The sequence below is a fragment of the Bos grunniens genome, chromosome 9 (genome assembly GCF_055505025.1).
Source record: "Bos grunniens cultivar Pamir isolate PY7600 chromosome 9, Bosgru_T2T1.0, whole genome shotgun sequence".
In the NCBI taxonomy this organism is placed as follows: Eukaryota; Metazoa; Chordata; class Mammalia; order Artiodactyla; family Bovidae; genus Bos; species Bos grunniens.
In genome coordinates, this window is record NC_141173.1 from 35,651,705 (window position 1) to 35,669,261 (window position 17,557).

The 17,557-nt window shown below is 39.0% G+C and overlaps 1 protein-coding gene across 17 annotated transcripts in view; it reads left to right on the top strand.

Moving 5' to 3' along the window:
- Nucleotides 1-17,557, top strand: part of LOC147365799 (uncharacterized) — a 571,237-nt gene that overhangs the window by 13,023 nt on the left and 540,657 nt on the right. Inside the window, exon 3 of one of the 17 annotated variants that reach the window (XM_086317210.1) lies at nt 2,904-10,810. The exons of the other annotated variants lie outside the window; for them this stretch is intronic. Within the exon in view, the coding sequence (XP_086173336.1) occupies nt 2,904-2,928 (25 nt within the window). The 3' untranslated portion in view covers nt 2,929-10,810. Of the gene's footprint in view, nt 1-2,903; nt 10,811-17,557 lie in introns of those variants that run through there. 17 annotated transcript variants of the gene reach the window in all.

Sequence of the window (17,557 nt, forward strand, 5' to 3'; positions counted from 1 at the left end):
ATAGGCACAGAAACACACAACGGAGAATGCCACGTGCAGACAGAGGCAAAGGTTAGAGTCAATATGTGTACAAGCTAAAAGACAGCAAGAATTGCCAGCAACTCCCACAGTATGTGGAGAAGGAAATGGCAACCCTCTCCAGTATTCTCGCCTGGAGAATCCCATGGACAGAGGATCCTGGAGGGGCTACAGTCCATGGGGTTGCAAAAGAGTCGGACACAACTGAGAAACTCACAAAGACAACCACAGTCTAGGCGATACTCACCTTCAGAGCCTCCAGCAGAAATCCACGTTGCTAACATCTTGATTTTGGGATTCCAGCCTCAGAACTATGAAAGGATACATTTCTGTTTTTTTTAATGCCACCCAGCTTGTAGTACTTTGTTCCAAAAGTCCTTGGGAACAGATACAGTTACAAAAAAAACAACAAAAGTGCATTTTCCTCCTCTACTGGGTATTTTCTTTTTCCAGTTTTATAGTTTTTCTGTAATGATATTGATAAACTCCTAACAGGGAACAACCAAGCAATGTACATATATTCCTTCAAAACATTTTTTTTGAAGGCAAAACATTTCCTAGTGTAGAGGCATTTCCAACGTCATAGTTCTGAGTCCATCTGGAATGCATTTTAGTTTTAATATAGCTACCCGTTTTTTTTGTGAGGAGGACTTTTAAGACTTCTAGCAATTTTCAAATATGCAATACAGTATTAAGTAGTTTTACCATGCTGTGCATTGTATTTTTATTTAGAAATGGCAAAGGAAGCCTTCCTGGTTCAAGATAAAAGGATTCAAAACATTTGTATGAATTCTTAAGCAGCCAATATCATCTACATAATAAGATGTAGTAGATCTGCTACTGTTAGAAATCAATGTGTGATCCTGTCTCTCAGAAAAGAGGAAGGTGTTGGGAAAAAGGATGGTGAACACATACTAGCAAGGAGACACTTATTTTGAAAAGTTTGAATCTCCACACTTAACCAACCTTGCTTGTATTTTGTCATTTATAGCTGGGGAAAAATATCCTTCACTTGAACATCAGTTTGTTGAATAAAAAATGACTAAAAGCAAAACTTAAGATAGCTATGACTATTAAAAAAAGATAAAGTCTGATTTAGGAAACCAAATACTAACTAGGTACTATATATTAGTGCTTTTGCATATGTGGTCTGATTAATCCTTCAGCATGCCCCATGAGGTACAAAGATTATGGACAATTTCCCCTATTGTTTTTTCAGTCAAGGAAATAGCATCAGGGCTGTTTAATGACTCAGTTGAGGCCGCACAGCTTGCCATTTGCAGGGTCAGGATCCAAACTTGTAATCCAAGTCTTTGGACTCAGAGAGTCACCAGTGGCCTCTTTTATGCTACACTGCATTGAGATGATCTCTCCACTCTTCTAGAATACAGAATGTTTATCAAACATCCAGACTGAAAGAAAGTTCAATGAAAGAGATGCAGAAATGGCTTCTTACTTGGGGACCAGAGACTGATCTGAAAGATCAGATCAGGTCTATGTAGTTTAAACATTTATATGAATTAACTTGAGCATTTTGAAAAGATCTTTCCTTAGTGCCCAGCACCTACACTAAGGAAAAGTGTAAATAATCAGCAGACATAAAATGAACTATATGCAATGAGTTCTGATATTATTTTGTAGTTTTTGCTTATGAAGAGTTTGCTGAAAATGCATTACTTGAGGCTGAGATTTGTCTGCAGCTGGTCATGTGGGTTCCTCCATGGAGTGCCTCAGGGAATTCACTCCTGATAGGGTTGCTTGCAAGGCCTTAGACATTTAACTAAGTCTCAGTATTGACTTTTGCAGTGGACCCAACTTCAGAGAATTGAGTACTGGGTCTTGACCAATTGACACCCACAATGGTGGCGTAAGGCACGTGTTATCCATCATGCCCTAAATTGTGCCGGTTCATGTTCACAAATGCCCTTTTAACCCTCCACCCAAGATAGAACGATTTACAGACCCTTTTCTTTCCTCAGCTTGTCTGAATATTCTCTTATCTCCTAAGCCAAGAAAGCCCACCTGAGACTTTTGCCCCAGCAAAGGTATATTGACATATAAAAATACCTTTCTTTCTTCTTTCTCTTTCTCACATAGACTTTGTTTTGACTTTGTTGTGCTTATAACAAACTTTCACCTTACTTTTACTTTGAATATGTCTCTGCAGGAAGTATGTTTCTGGTCATTGCAGTCAGACTGCACTGCCAAAAAACATCTTCTGGGGACTCTGAGTGGGTCATGGCAGCTATTAGGTTCCTTTCGCCATTCAGAAGTCAGTTTGCTTTTTTATATATTTTGTATGAATCTAAGTCCATTTAGACACAAGATTTTCAGATTTTCTATTCACTCTTCCATTGAGAACATACTCACCCTTAGAGAATTTCTTTTCTTACAAAATGTGCAAATTTTCAGAATTCTGTACATAAAAATAGAAGACAAAGTAGAAACTAAAATATACCTCCTCCCTCCTCATGGAGAGTTCCCACTAGAGGGTGTCATTGAGCTGTTGCGGTGTACAATGACCCACTCCTACAGAGGGTTTATTGCCTGACAGTCTTGCTCCTTGGATGGACAATGTGGATAGTCTGACATGCAAGTGGGGAGGTAGTGATACTCTATGGTCCTAAGATTCTACATGTCCAAATGGGGAAAAAATGAGGGGTTTTGTATATATTTTTAAATTTGTTGAACAAACTCACGAGGCAACTATTCTTCACAAACAAGTACACACTAGTATACACATACACACTTAAGCTGCACAAAAGCTAAAGATACTTGGCTTTAGTAGAGGTACTGTTTTCTCTAGAGCTCGATGATCCTAAGACCTGAGATACTGTGTTTGGTCACACAGATTGATGCTTTTTTTTTTTTTTTTTTTTAACCAGGAAGATTAACAGAAAGATTTCCTGAAGCTTTACTGTATATTACTTCCTGTTACCTGGCCTGGAGAATTCCATGTACTGACTAGTCCATGGGGCCACAAAGAGACGGACACGACTGACTATCACTACCCCTAATTACTAGGTTTGACTGTAAAAATTCCTATCTGGATGCTTCTTTTTCATTTCTTGTCTCAGATGCCTTCATTCTCTAAGTCGTTAATATCAGAAACTTAGGAGTCAGTTCCAATTTTTACTTACCTTTAACCTCTTTGGAGGTTAAATTAGTCTCTAAGTCCTATCTCTCAAATATACTTCCTCTCCAGCCTTATCAATAACACGGACAACAGCCCAAAACTAGTACCCTTTTCCCTTTAAGTGTGTATTCACCCTCCATTTGCCTTCTAGAGTTAGCTTAAAAAAAATCTAGATAGTATAAAAGTGACCTTGGTTTTCTGTGTTAGTGTTTTCATTATAAAATATTGTAAATAATGTTTAAATAAAAATACTTCATTTGGCTATAAAGAAAGATGGACCACATAGCGTGGCATTCAGCATGCTCTTGATAAATTAAAAAAAAAATCAATTCTCTCCCTAAAGCCCTTGCCATTTTATTGTATTCATTAGGTGATATGTTAACTTAGTTTTCATTTCATTCCCAGGGCATAACATAATGTCTGAAATACAGTTGATGCATAATAAGTATTAATTGAATGAAGAAAAATTTAGACTTAGTTTTATTGCCTTTCATGTTTTTGGTGTTTTAATTCATAAAGATGCTACTAATTATCAGATAATAATAGTTTAACAAACATTACATAACTATATAAATAATTAAACCATGAGCATATTTCCCTCAAGTGGGCAAATTCCCTAACCCATTTTTAAAAATGCACTTCTTTAAAAGCCCTAAAGGAGCAAGTCTTAACCTGCCTGTAAATGGGCATAATAAGGGGTGCAGAAAGCTCCCAGAACTTCTGAAATTATTCACAGTATTTAGTGCATATCACCCATGCATTTTTGTTTTGGTGGTAGGAGTAAGGAGGAAGGGTCAGATTCTCAAAAAAAGAGCTGTGACAAGACAAAATAAAACTGTAACAGAAGATGGCAGGCAACAGAGTACGAGGGCTTGCAGGTTCCGGGACAGCCTAGTGAGATGTATTTTTCAGCAGTTTTGGAACACGTCAGATCACATAATGAAGGCAGTTGTCCCATACTTAGGACAGAATTTTGAAAATAGATTATCTGAAGTCCATGACCTTGAACTCAAGTACCTGACTTCTTAGCAAGAGCCAACAAATAAAACTATTAACTCACAGTCTTAATCCTGTTCGTGCTTATTCAGACTGCCTCTTGGGTTTATTGCCAGCACGGCTAGGGTTCACACAGAGCCTGTCATGTTCGTAACCTTGGGTTTTGTTTCTTTGGTATAAGTCTCCTGACTTTTTCTTTCATTCTTTATATATTCTCAGTGTAATGCCTTTTCTTTTTTATTTTTAGAATAGAAATCAGAATAGATCTAAAAATAGAACATTATAGATTCCCCTTTTTAAAAAAGCTTGAGCAGAGAAAAGAGAGCTGTTATTTGATCTTATAATAGCTTTTGAAAAAAAAATGTTTGCCACATGTTTTCATCATGCTCCTTTTGAACTCTGAACTTGCTATTTAGATAGTTTAAAATAGTAAAATATTGAAAGATTCACTTGGATGAAACATAGAGTCTAAATGTAAGGTCATAGCCAATGGGACAGAAATGGGCAAAGTCTAGAAACAGTGGAGAGAATGCCAAAACTACCCATAGTGAGAGTTTCACACTAGTACCTCTGATCTGAAATTCCACAGGCATGGTTCGTAAATACCAGACTAGATTAGAATCTAAGACTGGGCCCCTCTCCATTGGGTATATGTTTCCATTTGCCCAAGACAATCAGTTGATAACCATTGTCCTAGAATCCTGTTGTTTCTTTTTTCACTCTCAAAAGTGTCTCAGTTTGGACAGCAAATTATATGAACTAGCTCTCTCTGCCCCAGTGTTCAAAGTCTACTGATGGGATTTCCCTGACAGTCCAGGGGTTAAGACTCCACCTTCCAATGCAGGGGGTGCAAGTTCCATCCCTGGTTGGGGTGCTAAGATCCCACATGCCTTGTGGCCAAAAAAACTGAAACATATAACAGAAGGAATATTGTAACATTCAAGAAAGACTTAAAAAATAGTCTGATGCTTCTATAATTAGGTCCATTTGCAGTGCTGATTAAAAGTGAAAGAAAATTGAGATATTGAGATGGCCAATCATTATGCTCCTTTTGTAGAGGGGTTAACTCATAGCCTGGAGAAAAGGCCATAGATTGTGTTGTCTTAAAGGTTGAGCATTATGTTGGAGACATGAAGCATGACTGTATAGAATAACTTGACCTCATCATTCAGCGTGTTCTTGGTGGACAGCCCATGGCTCAGTGGTCTGTTCAGAAGGATTATGATCAAGATCTTGTCAACAGAAAATGGAGAAATGCCTCAGTGGCTGCCACAGTCAGCCTTTACAGTCAGCCTTTTTTTTTTTTTCTCGTGATGTATTTCATTACGGCATGCGTGCATGTTTGCTGAATTAACTTAGAAGACTTGAATCTGTGATGAAGTTGTGGGACCACAGGTGACCTCTGGTGCTTCAAGAGGTCTGATTGATAAAGATGTGTTTTAATCCAAATTCCCCAATTATCTGTTTTTTCCTTATTTGTGGCTTCTGTAAATAAAAAGTAGAACCCATTGTTAAAATGTATCAAAATGAATGTGTTGCTAAACACTTTAAAATTAATGCATGTCTTGAAATAGATTAATGAGAACAGCAGCTTTTATATGGTGGTTTGCCTTCCTGACTCTCTACTTTTCAGATTCCCAGTCCTCTCTTTTTTCATGTCTGGCTTCAGAGAGAGACATTTTGGGCTGTTGTATTTATCAATTGCTCGCTTTTTAAACTGCTGGAGTATCTGTGGCCCAGGTCTGTGAACATCCTTGGTTCCACTTCTGGCTGTGAGCACACTTGTCCCTCAACCAGTCCTGAAGACATATGGGGCAGACAGGTGGGTGAGTGGGATGTGATTCCTCCTAGGGTGGAGACTCCTTCTTAAACCCACTTTATTTATTTACTTTTCCTGTGAAACCGGAAACAAATGTCATACTTGCTATCAGTGGAGTTCTATTTACTTTAGAGTTTTCACTGCAAATCTTCTTTCCTTCTTTTTTGAAGAGAGAAATAGCTCCCGACTCTTAATGTTGTTTTTACTGCCTGTCACTGGAGTTCATGTACATTGAAATTTAAATTCCTTGCAATAAATCTTAGTCACGGTTTCTTTTCAGAAGCAGACTGCATTTTGACACAGAGCTTCTAGTTTTGGCACTGGATTTTAAAAATGAAAGCTTTTAACCTTGCTTGATTTAAATATTGGTTTTAAACAGGCTTAGTGCTGTTTTTGTTTAGTGCTGTTTTGTTGAGGTATTTCATCCATGCTTCACATTCTACCAACAGCCAGGAAAATGTTCCTTTCTTTTCTTTTTTCCCACTTATTCCTACGAGTCAATATGGAATGGCTGTAAAACCTGTGACTTAGCCATGTCCATATGGGCAAAGTGTTTCAGGAACAGAAGAATATGCGGGCAAAGAACAATTAAATGTGGGAAATATTGATTGATACTAATATTAGTAAGTGATAAGGAGTGTGACCCTTTAATGAAAAGCTAGCTAATGTTCACTGAGAAGCTCTGTGAGGTGGGGGATACTGGACAGTACTCCTTAGCATGCTTGCCTGTGGGAATCTTGTCGAGGGATATCTCTTTGCTTTTGAATATTTCATGGGAGCAGTGGTGCAGGGTAGAGATTTGGGGAAATGCTGTGTTTCTATTGAATGAAAACAGGTGTGGTAGTTGCATATGTGTGAATACTTCTGCATGCATCAAGGTCTGGCTGTGTGTGTTCACGCATGCATATATCTATCTATAATGACTGCTGGCTGTGGGAGGCATTATTCTCTTGGCTCCCTATCTGCATGTGTGAATTGATGCCTGCATGAGGGAATGTGTCACTTCTTGAGTGAGTGTGCAGGTGGGTGTAGATGGATATACTTTATGCCAGTAGTTCCTGTGTAAGACAAGGTGAGAATCGGTTTTCAGCATGACTGGTTTCAGGCCAGCATAAGATGGTGACTGGCGTTAAGCCAAGAATACTATTTCTTTACCAAATTTCACATACAGATCTGCTGGCATATAGGATTTATATTTTAAAAATTGCAAGAAAGTTAACTGTGAGCTTAAAGTGGAAATTGAAGCTGTGTTGAAGAGAACATAATGTAATTGAGGTGCCAGGGGTGCCAGGACCATGGGTACTTGTAGCTTCGTTGCATAATGGATGTGAAATTTGTGTGGACTAGGGCAGGATTATTCCTATTTATGCATTTTCTTTTGTTTATATGGGCAATGACACACCAATTATCACCGTTCAAATCACTTAGTGCCCCCATTACCATTCATTCCGAAGTGTGTGCTTTTGATTTCGGTGCCTAGATCAGAGGGGAACTTGGAAAATTATGCTGGGCTAACCCCTAAGAGCGCTCTCCTACCTCCCTCTTTTGATAACAGTGCTGCCCTTATTGTGTGCTTTTGTACTTGAATAAAAATACAGAACTGCTTCCGAGGGGAAGCGAGTAAGTTATCTGACATAAGGGCCTCCAGTGCCTTTTCCCTCATGGAATCTCAGTGTCTGCTTGTATTTAGAACCCCTTTGGGTCTGTGACAGATTATATAATCACAACTGGGTCCCAAGAGGAATGCTTCCTAGATTATCACCATTTTAAAAGCAGATCCATGTCACAAAGGAGGCAGAGTTAAAGTGACCCGAGTGGAAGCTGACAGGTCCTGAAGGTGAATTAGCCGCTGTGGTGTCAGTAGGTGCAAATCACCGCGGGGGGTGTTGACCATGGAGGGAGAGGTTGCTGCTAGGTTAGCTGCTGGGCCAATTAGGTGCTAATGGCGGCAGAGAACAATTCTTTTGGTGGCATAAGAGGCCCACTGAGATCAGTGTCAGTAGGATTGCAAAGATGAGCATTTTGTCATGATATGGAAACAATAGATGGTTTTAACCTTCTCCTTTTACAGCATGCTGCAAAAGCACACAAGAGCTAGCCTGTCAATGAAAATTTTACTTTCCTAAGGATCTTTGCCTCCATTAAAAGCAAAATATTTCTCTTCTTCACTGTTTTATTTTTGTGTGTTTTCCTTCCCTTACCATTATCCTATTCAGTCATGTGCAATTCAGCTATGCCCTTGCTTTATAGTGAGAGTCTGGTTTTGAAATATATTTTCTGGTTGATCCATCCACTCTTGGAATATAGTATATGAATTCCTTTAGGAAATAGTTTGTGCTCTGGTTATAAAGAAATAACATACATGTGATTCAAATTTGGCAAATCTATTTTAAAGTCACACATTGTAAAAGGCAGGTCAATTATTTTATTAAAGTCTTTTGGCATTATTTGAATAAAATCATGATTATGATGCTGTAAACAGATTCCACAACAGACCCACAGTATTTAAAATTTGTGATGTTTACTATCTGGTAAGATTCAGTAACATCAGTTTGTAAGTCTTGGGATGTTTGATTTTAGGGGCAGTCCTGGTCAATAGAGGAAACTTTTTAATCTCCTGTATCGAGTATCTTTTGCTTATGTACCATCCTGGCACTAAGTGCACAAAAAGGAATCTTACAAAGACATTAATCAGACAGGGAATAATTGAAAGAATGAAACAGATTATTTTGAATGTTAAAAAGGACCAAAAAGATGGCAATGCTTAGGTAATAAGAATGAGTCACCACACACACAGAGACACACACACATGCACACACATGATGTATACATACAAACAGTTTACACAGAAACAGATCTTTTTGGTGGAGGGGGAATGGCTTTTTTCACTACCTTTTTATCAGTTTCATGAGTACATAGTCTACTTCATGTCCCCATTCTGTGCAAACTTTGTAGTATTTTAAAAAGAATCACTATTTTATCTTGGAAGCTTGTAAAATATTGGATAAATGTACTCAATCCTTTTAGTGAGCTGGGGAGAAATTATTTTAAAAAATTAATTGTTTTTTGAAACTGCCTATTAATCCATTAATCTATGGGCTTCCCACGTGGCACTAGTGGTAAAGAAACTGCCTGCCAATAATGGAGACTTGAGAGATGTGGGTTCAATCCCTGGGTTGGGTAGATCCCCTGGAGGAGGTCAAGGCAATCCACTCCAGCATCCTTGCCCGGAGAATCCCATGGACAGAGGAGCCTGGTGGGCTACGGTCCATAGGGTCACAAAGAGTCAGACACGACTGAACTGACTTAGCAGCAACATAGTTGATGTACTGAAATAGTCTCTTCTACTACAACTCAGTTGCAGTGCTTTCAGGAAACATGTTATTAAATTTGCATTATAAAAGTAGTATTTCAATAAGAAAAAAGAGGGAAAGGATTAAATACTTTAGACCTACAATAATGAAGTTATTGTTTTCTTTCTGAAATTTCAATAGTGAGGGACTTTTATATAGCTCTAAGCATAAAGCCCTGACACCTAAGTTCAGTTCAGTTCAGTCACTCAGTCGTGTCCGATTCTTTGTGACCCCATGGACTGCAGCATGCCAGGCTTCCCTGTCCATCACCAACACCTGGAGCTTATTCAAACTCATGTTCATCGAGTCAGTGATGCCATCTAATCATCTCATCCTCTGTCATCCCCTTCTCCTCCTGTCTTCAGTCTTTCCCAGCATTAGGGTCTTTCCCAATAAGTCAGTTCTTCGCATCAGGTGGCCAAAGTATTGGAGTTTCAGCCTCATCATCAGTCCTTCCAATGAATATTCAGGACTGATTTCCTTTAGGATGGACTGGTTGGATTGCCTTGCTGTCCAAGGGACTCTATGTCTTCTCCAACACTACAGTTCAAAAGCATCAATTCTTTGGTGCTCAGCTTTCTTCACAGTCCAACTCTCACATCCATACATGACTACTGGAAAAACCATAGCTTTGACTAGACGAACCTTTGTTGGCAAAGTAACGTCACTGCTTTTTAATATGCTGTCTAGGTTGGTCATAGCTTTTCTTCCAAGGGGCAAGCATCTTTTAATTTCATGGCTGCAGTCACCATCTGCAGTAATTTTGGAGTCCAGGAAAATAAAGTCTGTCACTGTTTCCATTGTTTCCCCTTCTATTTGCCATGAAGTGATGGGACCAGATGTCATGAGACCTAAGTATCAGACCTAAGTATTATGAGACTAAATATCAGGGAGCAAAATCCAGCATTTGATCACATCCATTTCTGCTCAAGAGGAATGGAGAATTTCCATTCACTTTTAATACCTGTATTGCTCATTGTTGTGAAGAACAATACACATGTCACCTCAAATTCAGCAGCCCCACTACAGTAGAACTTTATACCTAGCTCTGACCCTAGCAAAACTGTTTTCTCATCTACTGTGGTTAGCATAATGCAGAGCATCCCAAAGTAATCTCTTCTTTTATTATACCCAATACTAGTTATGAAAATAATAAGCTGACATAGAGATGGTATTTTTTTTGGAATGGAAGCAAGTGTTCATGATAGACAACATGTGGTACGTTGGGTCGTTTCAGGAAATACAGACTTCCTTGCAAAGACCATTAAAAGGATTCTGAAACTGGATTCAAGAAAACACTAATTTATGTGCCCTCGAAGAGGGGATAGTGCCATGTGTAACTTACACCTCCTTTTCCTTAGACATAGGAGAGGGGAGAATAAGCTTTTTTGTGTTTCTAATTCACTCTGTGGCTCATGAACTTACTCATTTCTGCTTTGCTTTCTTTATTTTTTAACCTTCAACAATAAAACCTGTTTCTAAACTGAACTTTGTATCTTACTGATTTTTTAAAAACTATTTTACATTGGTGTATAATTGATTAACAATGTTGTGTTAGTTTCAGGTGTACAGCAAAGTGATTCAGTTACACATACACATGTACACATGCATCTATTTCTTTTCAAGTTCTCTTCCCATTTAGGTTATTACAGAATATTGAGTAAGCCATTACTTTTGGGAGGTGAGTATGTGGACTTATTTGAAGCTTGATAAGGAGCATTTAAAGACCACAAAGTGGGAAGCAAGAGCACTTATGGGAAAATGGAAACATTGGGAAGAGGAATAGAAATGAATAGAAGTCTGGGAAGAGAGAAAAACCCCCAAACCGAGTCATTATTTTTTTTATTTGCTGAAGAACTTGGGGTAACTTCCTGTGTTCAGTGCATCATCACTTGCTATCTTTGAATGCCCGTGTCTTTTCTGGGCTTTTGACAATTTCATCTCCATCTTCCTGTCTTCTTTGTCGCTGGCGGCGGCTTGGGCCCCTCTGTGCTGGTCAACACACAGTCTGTTGCTCTGTCACTTGCTTGTCATCTTTACGTGCAGTGCCACAGGCATTCACATCTTGTCAACCATGTCGCTGCGCTGTACGTACCAACATTCCAGTTGTCACCTTCTTGATGGATGCCTTTGGAAATTGGTTAACATTTCACTTTCGCTTTAAACCATGTAAGAATGTCACTTTATGCACCAGGTAGAAAATAGACTAAGGTATTAGAAAACAGGCAAAATAAAGATCACTAGGAATAAAATTTTCCCATTAAAATGCTGAGCTTGAGAATTATTGAAGCCAAAATGGTTGATGAAAACTGCCCCTGACATACTGGATCTGACTGAAGTCTCCAAAAAATATTTCAGTCTCTTTCCATAAAAATTATCATCTTGTGTATCTGTATTCTACGTCATACAGTCAAGTCGTCCGTTTCAATTAAAAGTGTTTATGTTGTCCATATACCTAGAAGAAAGAAAATTAAATATTAATAGTGATTGCCTCTGGATGGTAAAATTATGGGTAATTTTGTTGTTGCTTTTAGAAATGTTTCTTTAATGTTCAGATTTTCCACTCTGAGCATTAAAAGAATGCTACTCTATGACTATAAAAGAAATGCTTTTATAGTCATAAGAAATTTAAGTAAGAAACAATTGATACAGATGTGTGTATATATATATGCCTATTGTTTTTATCATATGCTTGTCATTTTTGTGTTTTGTCAACTGTATCATTACTCAGTGCTTTTGAATAAGGGATAAAACAGCAATAAACTGTGAATCCCCTGAATCCATCTTTTGTCAAAGGTGATGTGAGCATTCATCTCCATCATATTTACAGCAAATTAGCAATTTTCTCACACAATCTGCTGCTCCCTGGACTGCTGTCTCCTTCAGGCCAATAATTATTTTATTTATCTTTACTTTAAAGACCCTTAGTTTGTGTTTGAGGTATATGGGAAAAAATAGTTGTTAAATGATTAATGAATAAAGCATTTGAATTACTTTTGGGGATTTTGGCAAGTTAAAGTACTTTCACAAAAAAATCTGTGTACATGCACTAATGTGGACTCACTAATGTGAGCCCTAGTTTGTATAATACCACCAAAAAATATTACTTATTCCCACCTGGATATGATATATTTATCTTATATACTTATTGTTTGCTTTTTCCTCTCCCATCCAACTCAAGTAGAAATAAAATAAAAAGGCAAGTCTCAAGAAGGCAGGGACAACGTTTCTGTGCCAGTTCTGTAGCCCTTATGCCTCAAATAGCACCTAGCAGGTATTCAGTAAAAATTTGTTGGATGAATGAATATCTTTCTTCAAAATGATGAATTGATAGATAACTAATGAGGATGTACTGTATAGCATAAGGAACTCTACTCAGTGCTCTGTGGTGACCTAAATGGGAAGGAGTTCCAAAAAAGAGGGGATACATGTAAACATATAGCCGATTAACTTTGCTGTACAGAAGAAACTAACAAAACATTGTAAAGCAACTGTATTCCAATAAAAATTAATACAAGTAAAAATAACATAAAAATAAGAAAAAATATAAATTGAGAAATGTTTAAAGTTAAAATAATTAGCATATATAGAACTGTTTAATAAAGACAATAAAAGTCACTCACAACTCAATTACTCAGAGATAATCCCTGTTAAACATTTGGTGTGTGCAAAGAAAAACCTTGGAAGGAAATGCATTACAAATATGGGATTGTAATTATAAAAGTGAAATTATACATATATGGTCACGTAATCTTTAGTTTTGGTGGTTGAGTGGCTAAGTCATGTCTGACTCTTGTGACTCCATGGGCTGTAGCCAACCAGACTCCTCTGTTCATGGGATTTCCCAGGCAGTAATACTGGAGTGTCTAGCCATTTCCTTCTCCAGGGGATCTTCCTGACCCAGGGATCAAATCCATGTCTCCAACATTGCAGGCAGTCTCCTGCATTACAGGCAGATTCTTTACCACTGAGCTACTAGGGAAGCCCAGAAAACTTTATCCTCACTTTCAAAACCTCTTCTGCCCTCATCTTTCATAACCAGTAATCAACACATCACAGATACAGTTTTAAACATAATCATCTTTCTTAATGGAGCTCTATGTTCAGAAGATTCTGGCATTGATATCTGACTACACTGGCCTAATGCTGAGATTATGAGGTGTCAGTATCAGCAACGAGTGATTTATGGTCCCCTCTAGTGAATATTCTTTAAGTTTTGCACTAGTTGGTTTTCTGCCTTAGTTATTCATAGTTTTAAAGGAGCTCATTATTGGTTATTTCATTTGTCAGGGCTTAATCACTCACCACTTATCTTCTTTTGTTCCTTAAACTTTTGTCATTTAGAACCACATCCAATTTTAAAATCTATTTTTCTGGAGCATTAACTAATAGGCCACTTCTTTGGAGATATATGAACTGCCTAGTAGGTGATCTTCATGGTATACTTTTCTTTTTTTTTTTTTTAAGACGCCCAACCTTCCCCTTTCCTCCACCTCAGTCCAGTCCACAAAATACTCCTGCCCCACCTCGGTCACTGTAATTTAGGGTCCTTTCTGACTCTTCAGTTCTGGGGATAAATGTTATCTTAAATCAAATAGATACCTACCATTACTTGCTTGATGCCAGGATGTATTTTAGAGCCATTACTGTGTGAGTGATTCATCAGGAAGTAGGCTATTACAGGAGACCCTTTATTTTAGGTTTTGCTTTAGGTTCAGAGGCCTCAGTGAGGTTCTTTTCTGATTGAGTTGTTAGCTGGTAACATCTTCTCAAAATAGTTCATAGAGAGAAGGATCTTAGAGTGAAATCCTGCTTGTGCAATTGCTTCAGAGACCAATTTGAACTATTTTCTCCAAAGAAAACCTTGGTTCTTCCAGTAGAGGCCAAGGGCTTAGGCCCTAAAAGTTGTTTTATTTGGGAGAAATCATAGATCCAACTCCCAGACTTTCACAACATAAAGTTGCTCTCTCTTGGCTTCTTTGTTTTAATTTTCAGGAAGGGAAGGGTCTTTCCAAGAAGTGCTGCTGCTGCTGCTGCTAAGTCGCTTCAGTCGTGTCCGACTCTGTGTGACTCCATAGACGGCAGCCCACCAGGCTCCCCCATCCCTGGGATTCTCCAGGCAAGAACACTGGAGTGGGTTGCCATTTCCTTCTCCAATGCATGGAAGTGAAAAGGTGACCAAGTAGCAAAATGACTACCAGTAAATGGCACCCCACTCCAGTACTCTTGCCTGGAAAATCCCATGGACGGAGGAACCTGGTAGGCTGTAGTCCATGGGGTCGAAAAGAGTCGGACACGACTGAGCGACTTCACTTTCACTTTTCACTTTCATGCATTGGAGAAGGAAATGGCAACCCACTCCAGTGTTCTTGCCTGGAGAATCCCAGGGATGGGGGAGCCTGGTGGGCTGCCATCCATGGGGTCACACAGAGTTGGACACGACTGAAGTGACTTAGCAGCAGCAGCTCCTGGTTTGTATCCTATGAGCTTAGTGATGCCAGTGAAAGAGACCTCTTTTCCTCAAGGTCCTGTAACAGTTTGGGACTTGTATCTCATTGGTCCAGCCTAGGTCATACATCTTTGGCACGGATGGTGTGATGAATGTAGACACACCACACACAGGCCTGCACATGTACATACACATATATATACACAACCTAAACCACAAGATTGCTCCCTGGCTAAAGAAAGGGCTCATCATTCAAGCTGAACTGACTAGTCTCTTTCCTGAGAATTTAAATCATTTTGTGGAGACAGAGCACAAATGTAGAAAATGATTAAGGAGGATCCATCCTTGGTAATGGTATCCTAAGAGTGCTGAGGAATTGATGCTTTTGAACTGTGGTGCTGGAGAAAACTCTTGAGAGTCCCTTGGACATCAAGGAGATCAAACCAGTCAATCCTAAAGGAAAATCACTCCTGAATATTTACTGGAAGGACTGATGCTGAAGCTCCAAGAGTTTGGCCACCAAATGTGAAGAGCCGACTCATTGGAAAAGACCCTGGTGCTGGGAAATATTGAGGGCAGGAGGAGAAGGGGGTGACAGAGGATAAGTTGGTTGGATGGCATCACCAACTCAATGGGACATGAGTTTAAACAAACTCCAGGAGACAGAGGAGCCTGGCATGCTACAGTCCACAGGGTTGCAAAGAGTTAGACATGACTTAGCCACTAAACAACAACAAAGATGTCGATTGTTTTCTGTTTCCTCTAATAACCAAAGGGCTACTTGGTGGCAGCTTTCTAGTGGCCCCTGGATAATTAATTACCTTAGCATTCTCAAACTCAAGACAGTTGGTAGCCTTCTTCTACAACAAAATTATGAAAAAAAAAAAATCAAGCTGTAGTGTTTATTGGAGAAGGAAATGGCAACCCACTCCAGTGTTCTTGCCTGGAGAATCCCAGGGACGGGGGAGCCTGGTGGGCTGCTGTCTATGGGGTCGCACAGAGTCGGACATGACTGAAGCGACTTAGCAGCAGCAGTGTTTAATGGCTTCTCTGATAGCTCAGTTGGTAAAGAATCCGCCTGCAATGCAGGAGACCCCGGTTTGATTCCTGGGTTGGGAAGATCCACTGGAGAAGGAATAGGCTACCCACTCCAGTATTCTTGGGCTTCCCTTGTGGCTCAGCTGGTAAAGAATCTACCTGCAATGCAGGAGACGTGGGTTCAATCCCTGGGTTGGGAAGATCCCCTGGAGAAGGGAAAGGCTACCCACTCCAGTATTCTGGCCTGGAGAATTTCATGGACTGTATATAGTCCATGAGTTAGACAGGACTGAGTTAGTTTCACTTCACATAGTGTTTAAAATAAGAGAGAAAGAGCCTACTAAATTTTGTTTAATGTGCTGACATAAGTTTTTCAAGTCTAATTGTTCTTAGGACTTGGGACCCAGATAGAATGACCAGTATTATTTTTCAGAGTTGGGTTCAGAGCATTTGTATCAAATGCAAACCAGTATTTATTGGATTAACAAATTAATTATTAGAACTTGTGAGAAAAAGTTTTAGGTTAATAAATTTCAAACTTTTTCTCCAAAGCATAATTAACCAACTGTTAAAATAACATGATAATAGGAGGAAGTATAATTTATTGCAATGTATTTGTATTTCTAGATCTCTGATTTCAAAATTATTAAGATGAAAGCTAAATGTCTACTCAATTTGCTAACATTAACATACAAGAAAACCCATTGGAAAGGTCATTACCAAAAAAGGTGTTACATAGGCAAAAATAGCTCTGAATGGAGGTCGTCATGTCCTCTTTCAGAACAAAAGTATGACACAAAATACAAAGTGGAAGTTAAGATAACCTGTTCTCTTCCAAAGGAGATACAAAGTTGTTCTGTGCCCATTTCATTATATTAATTCTTTAGCCTGATTGCTCCTTTCTGGTTTGCTCATACCCCATCAAACATGGACCCTAGAACTGCTATACTAAGTCAGATATACTATGTCCTGTCATCAGCTGAGTGAGAGGGTTTCACATCCTTCCCGCAGTGGCACTAGTAAAGTTGAGGCCAGTACCATCATCTTTTTGCAGACTCTTATGGCTTATGTTCATAGATCTATTCAAATCGCTTTAGCAGTAACTTCAATTCTTGTGCAAAGTCATGTATATTTATTACTCTCAGTGTAAAGTAGGACTCCATGTTTTATTTTTAGTTTCGTTTAATACTGTTTGAATGTCTCTTATCAAGGATAGGCATTATGTTAGAAGCTGGAGATAGTGAGATGTAGATGTCTTTGAATTTTGATTCACAGTCTGGCAGGGAGATTAACAAGTCAAGAGATAAATCTGGTAGAGTGAGATGAGGACAGTAATAATAGTGACTAAGCTTTTAAGTGCCTAATGTCACAAAGTTGGCAGGTGACAGAGCCGGGAGTCAAAGCCAGTGCTAAAATCCTAGGACTAAACTTCATTTTCTTAGCTACTGTGTGAGTCCAGCAGAGCAGGTGTTAATACCTACAGATGGGGGTGTACAGGAGCACAGAAGCTCTGACCCAGCCTATAAATCCAGGAAGGCTTTCCTATGTGGTCCCCTAAACTAGCCTCTCAGGAGTTAGGCAAGTGAAGGTGGCAGAAGGGCATTCTATGCAGATGAAAGATCCCAGGAAAGGTATTGAAGTGAACACATAGGATGTGTTTAGAGTAGCAGGACTGATTTAGTAAATTAGGGAACTAACTTGCAATGGCCCTGGTTTCTACCCAAAAAAGATGAGAAACATTCTTACAG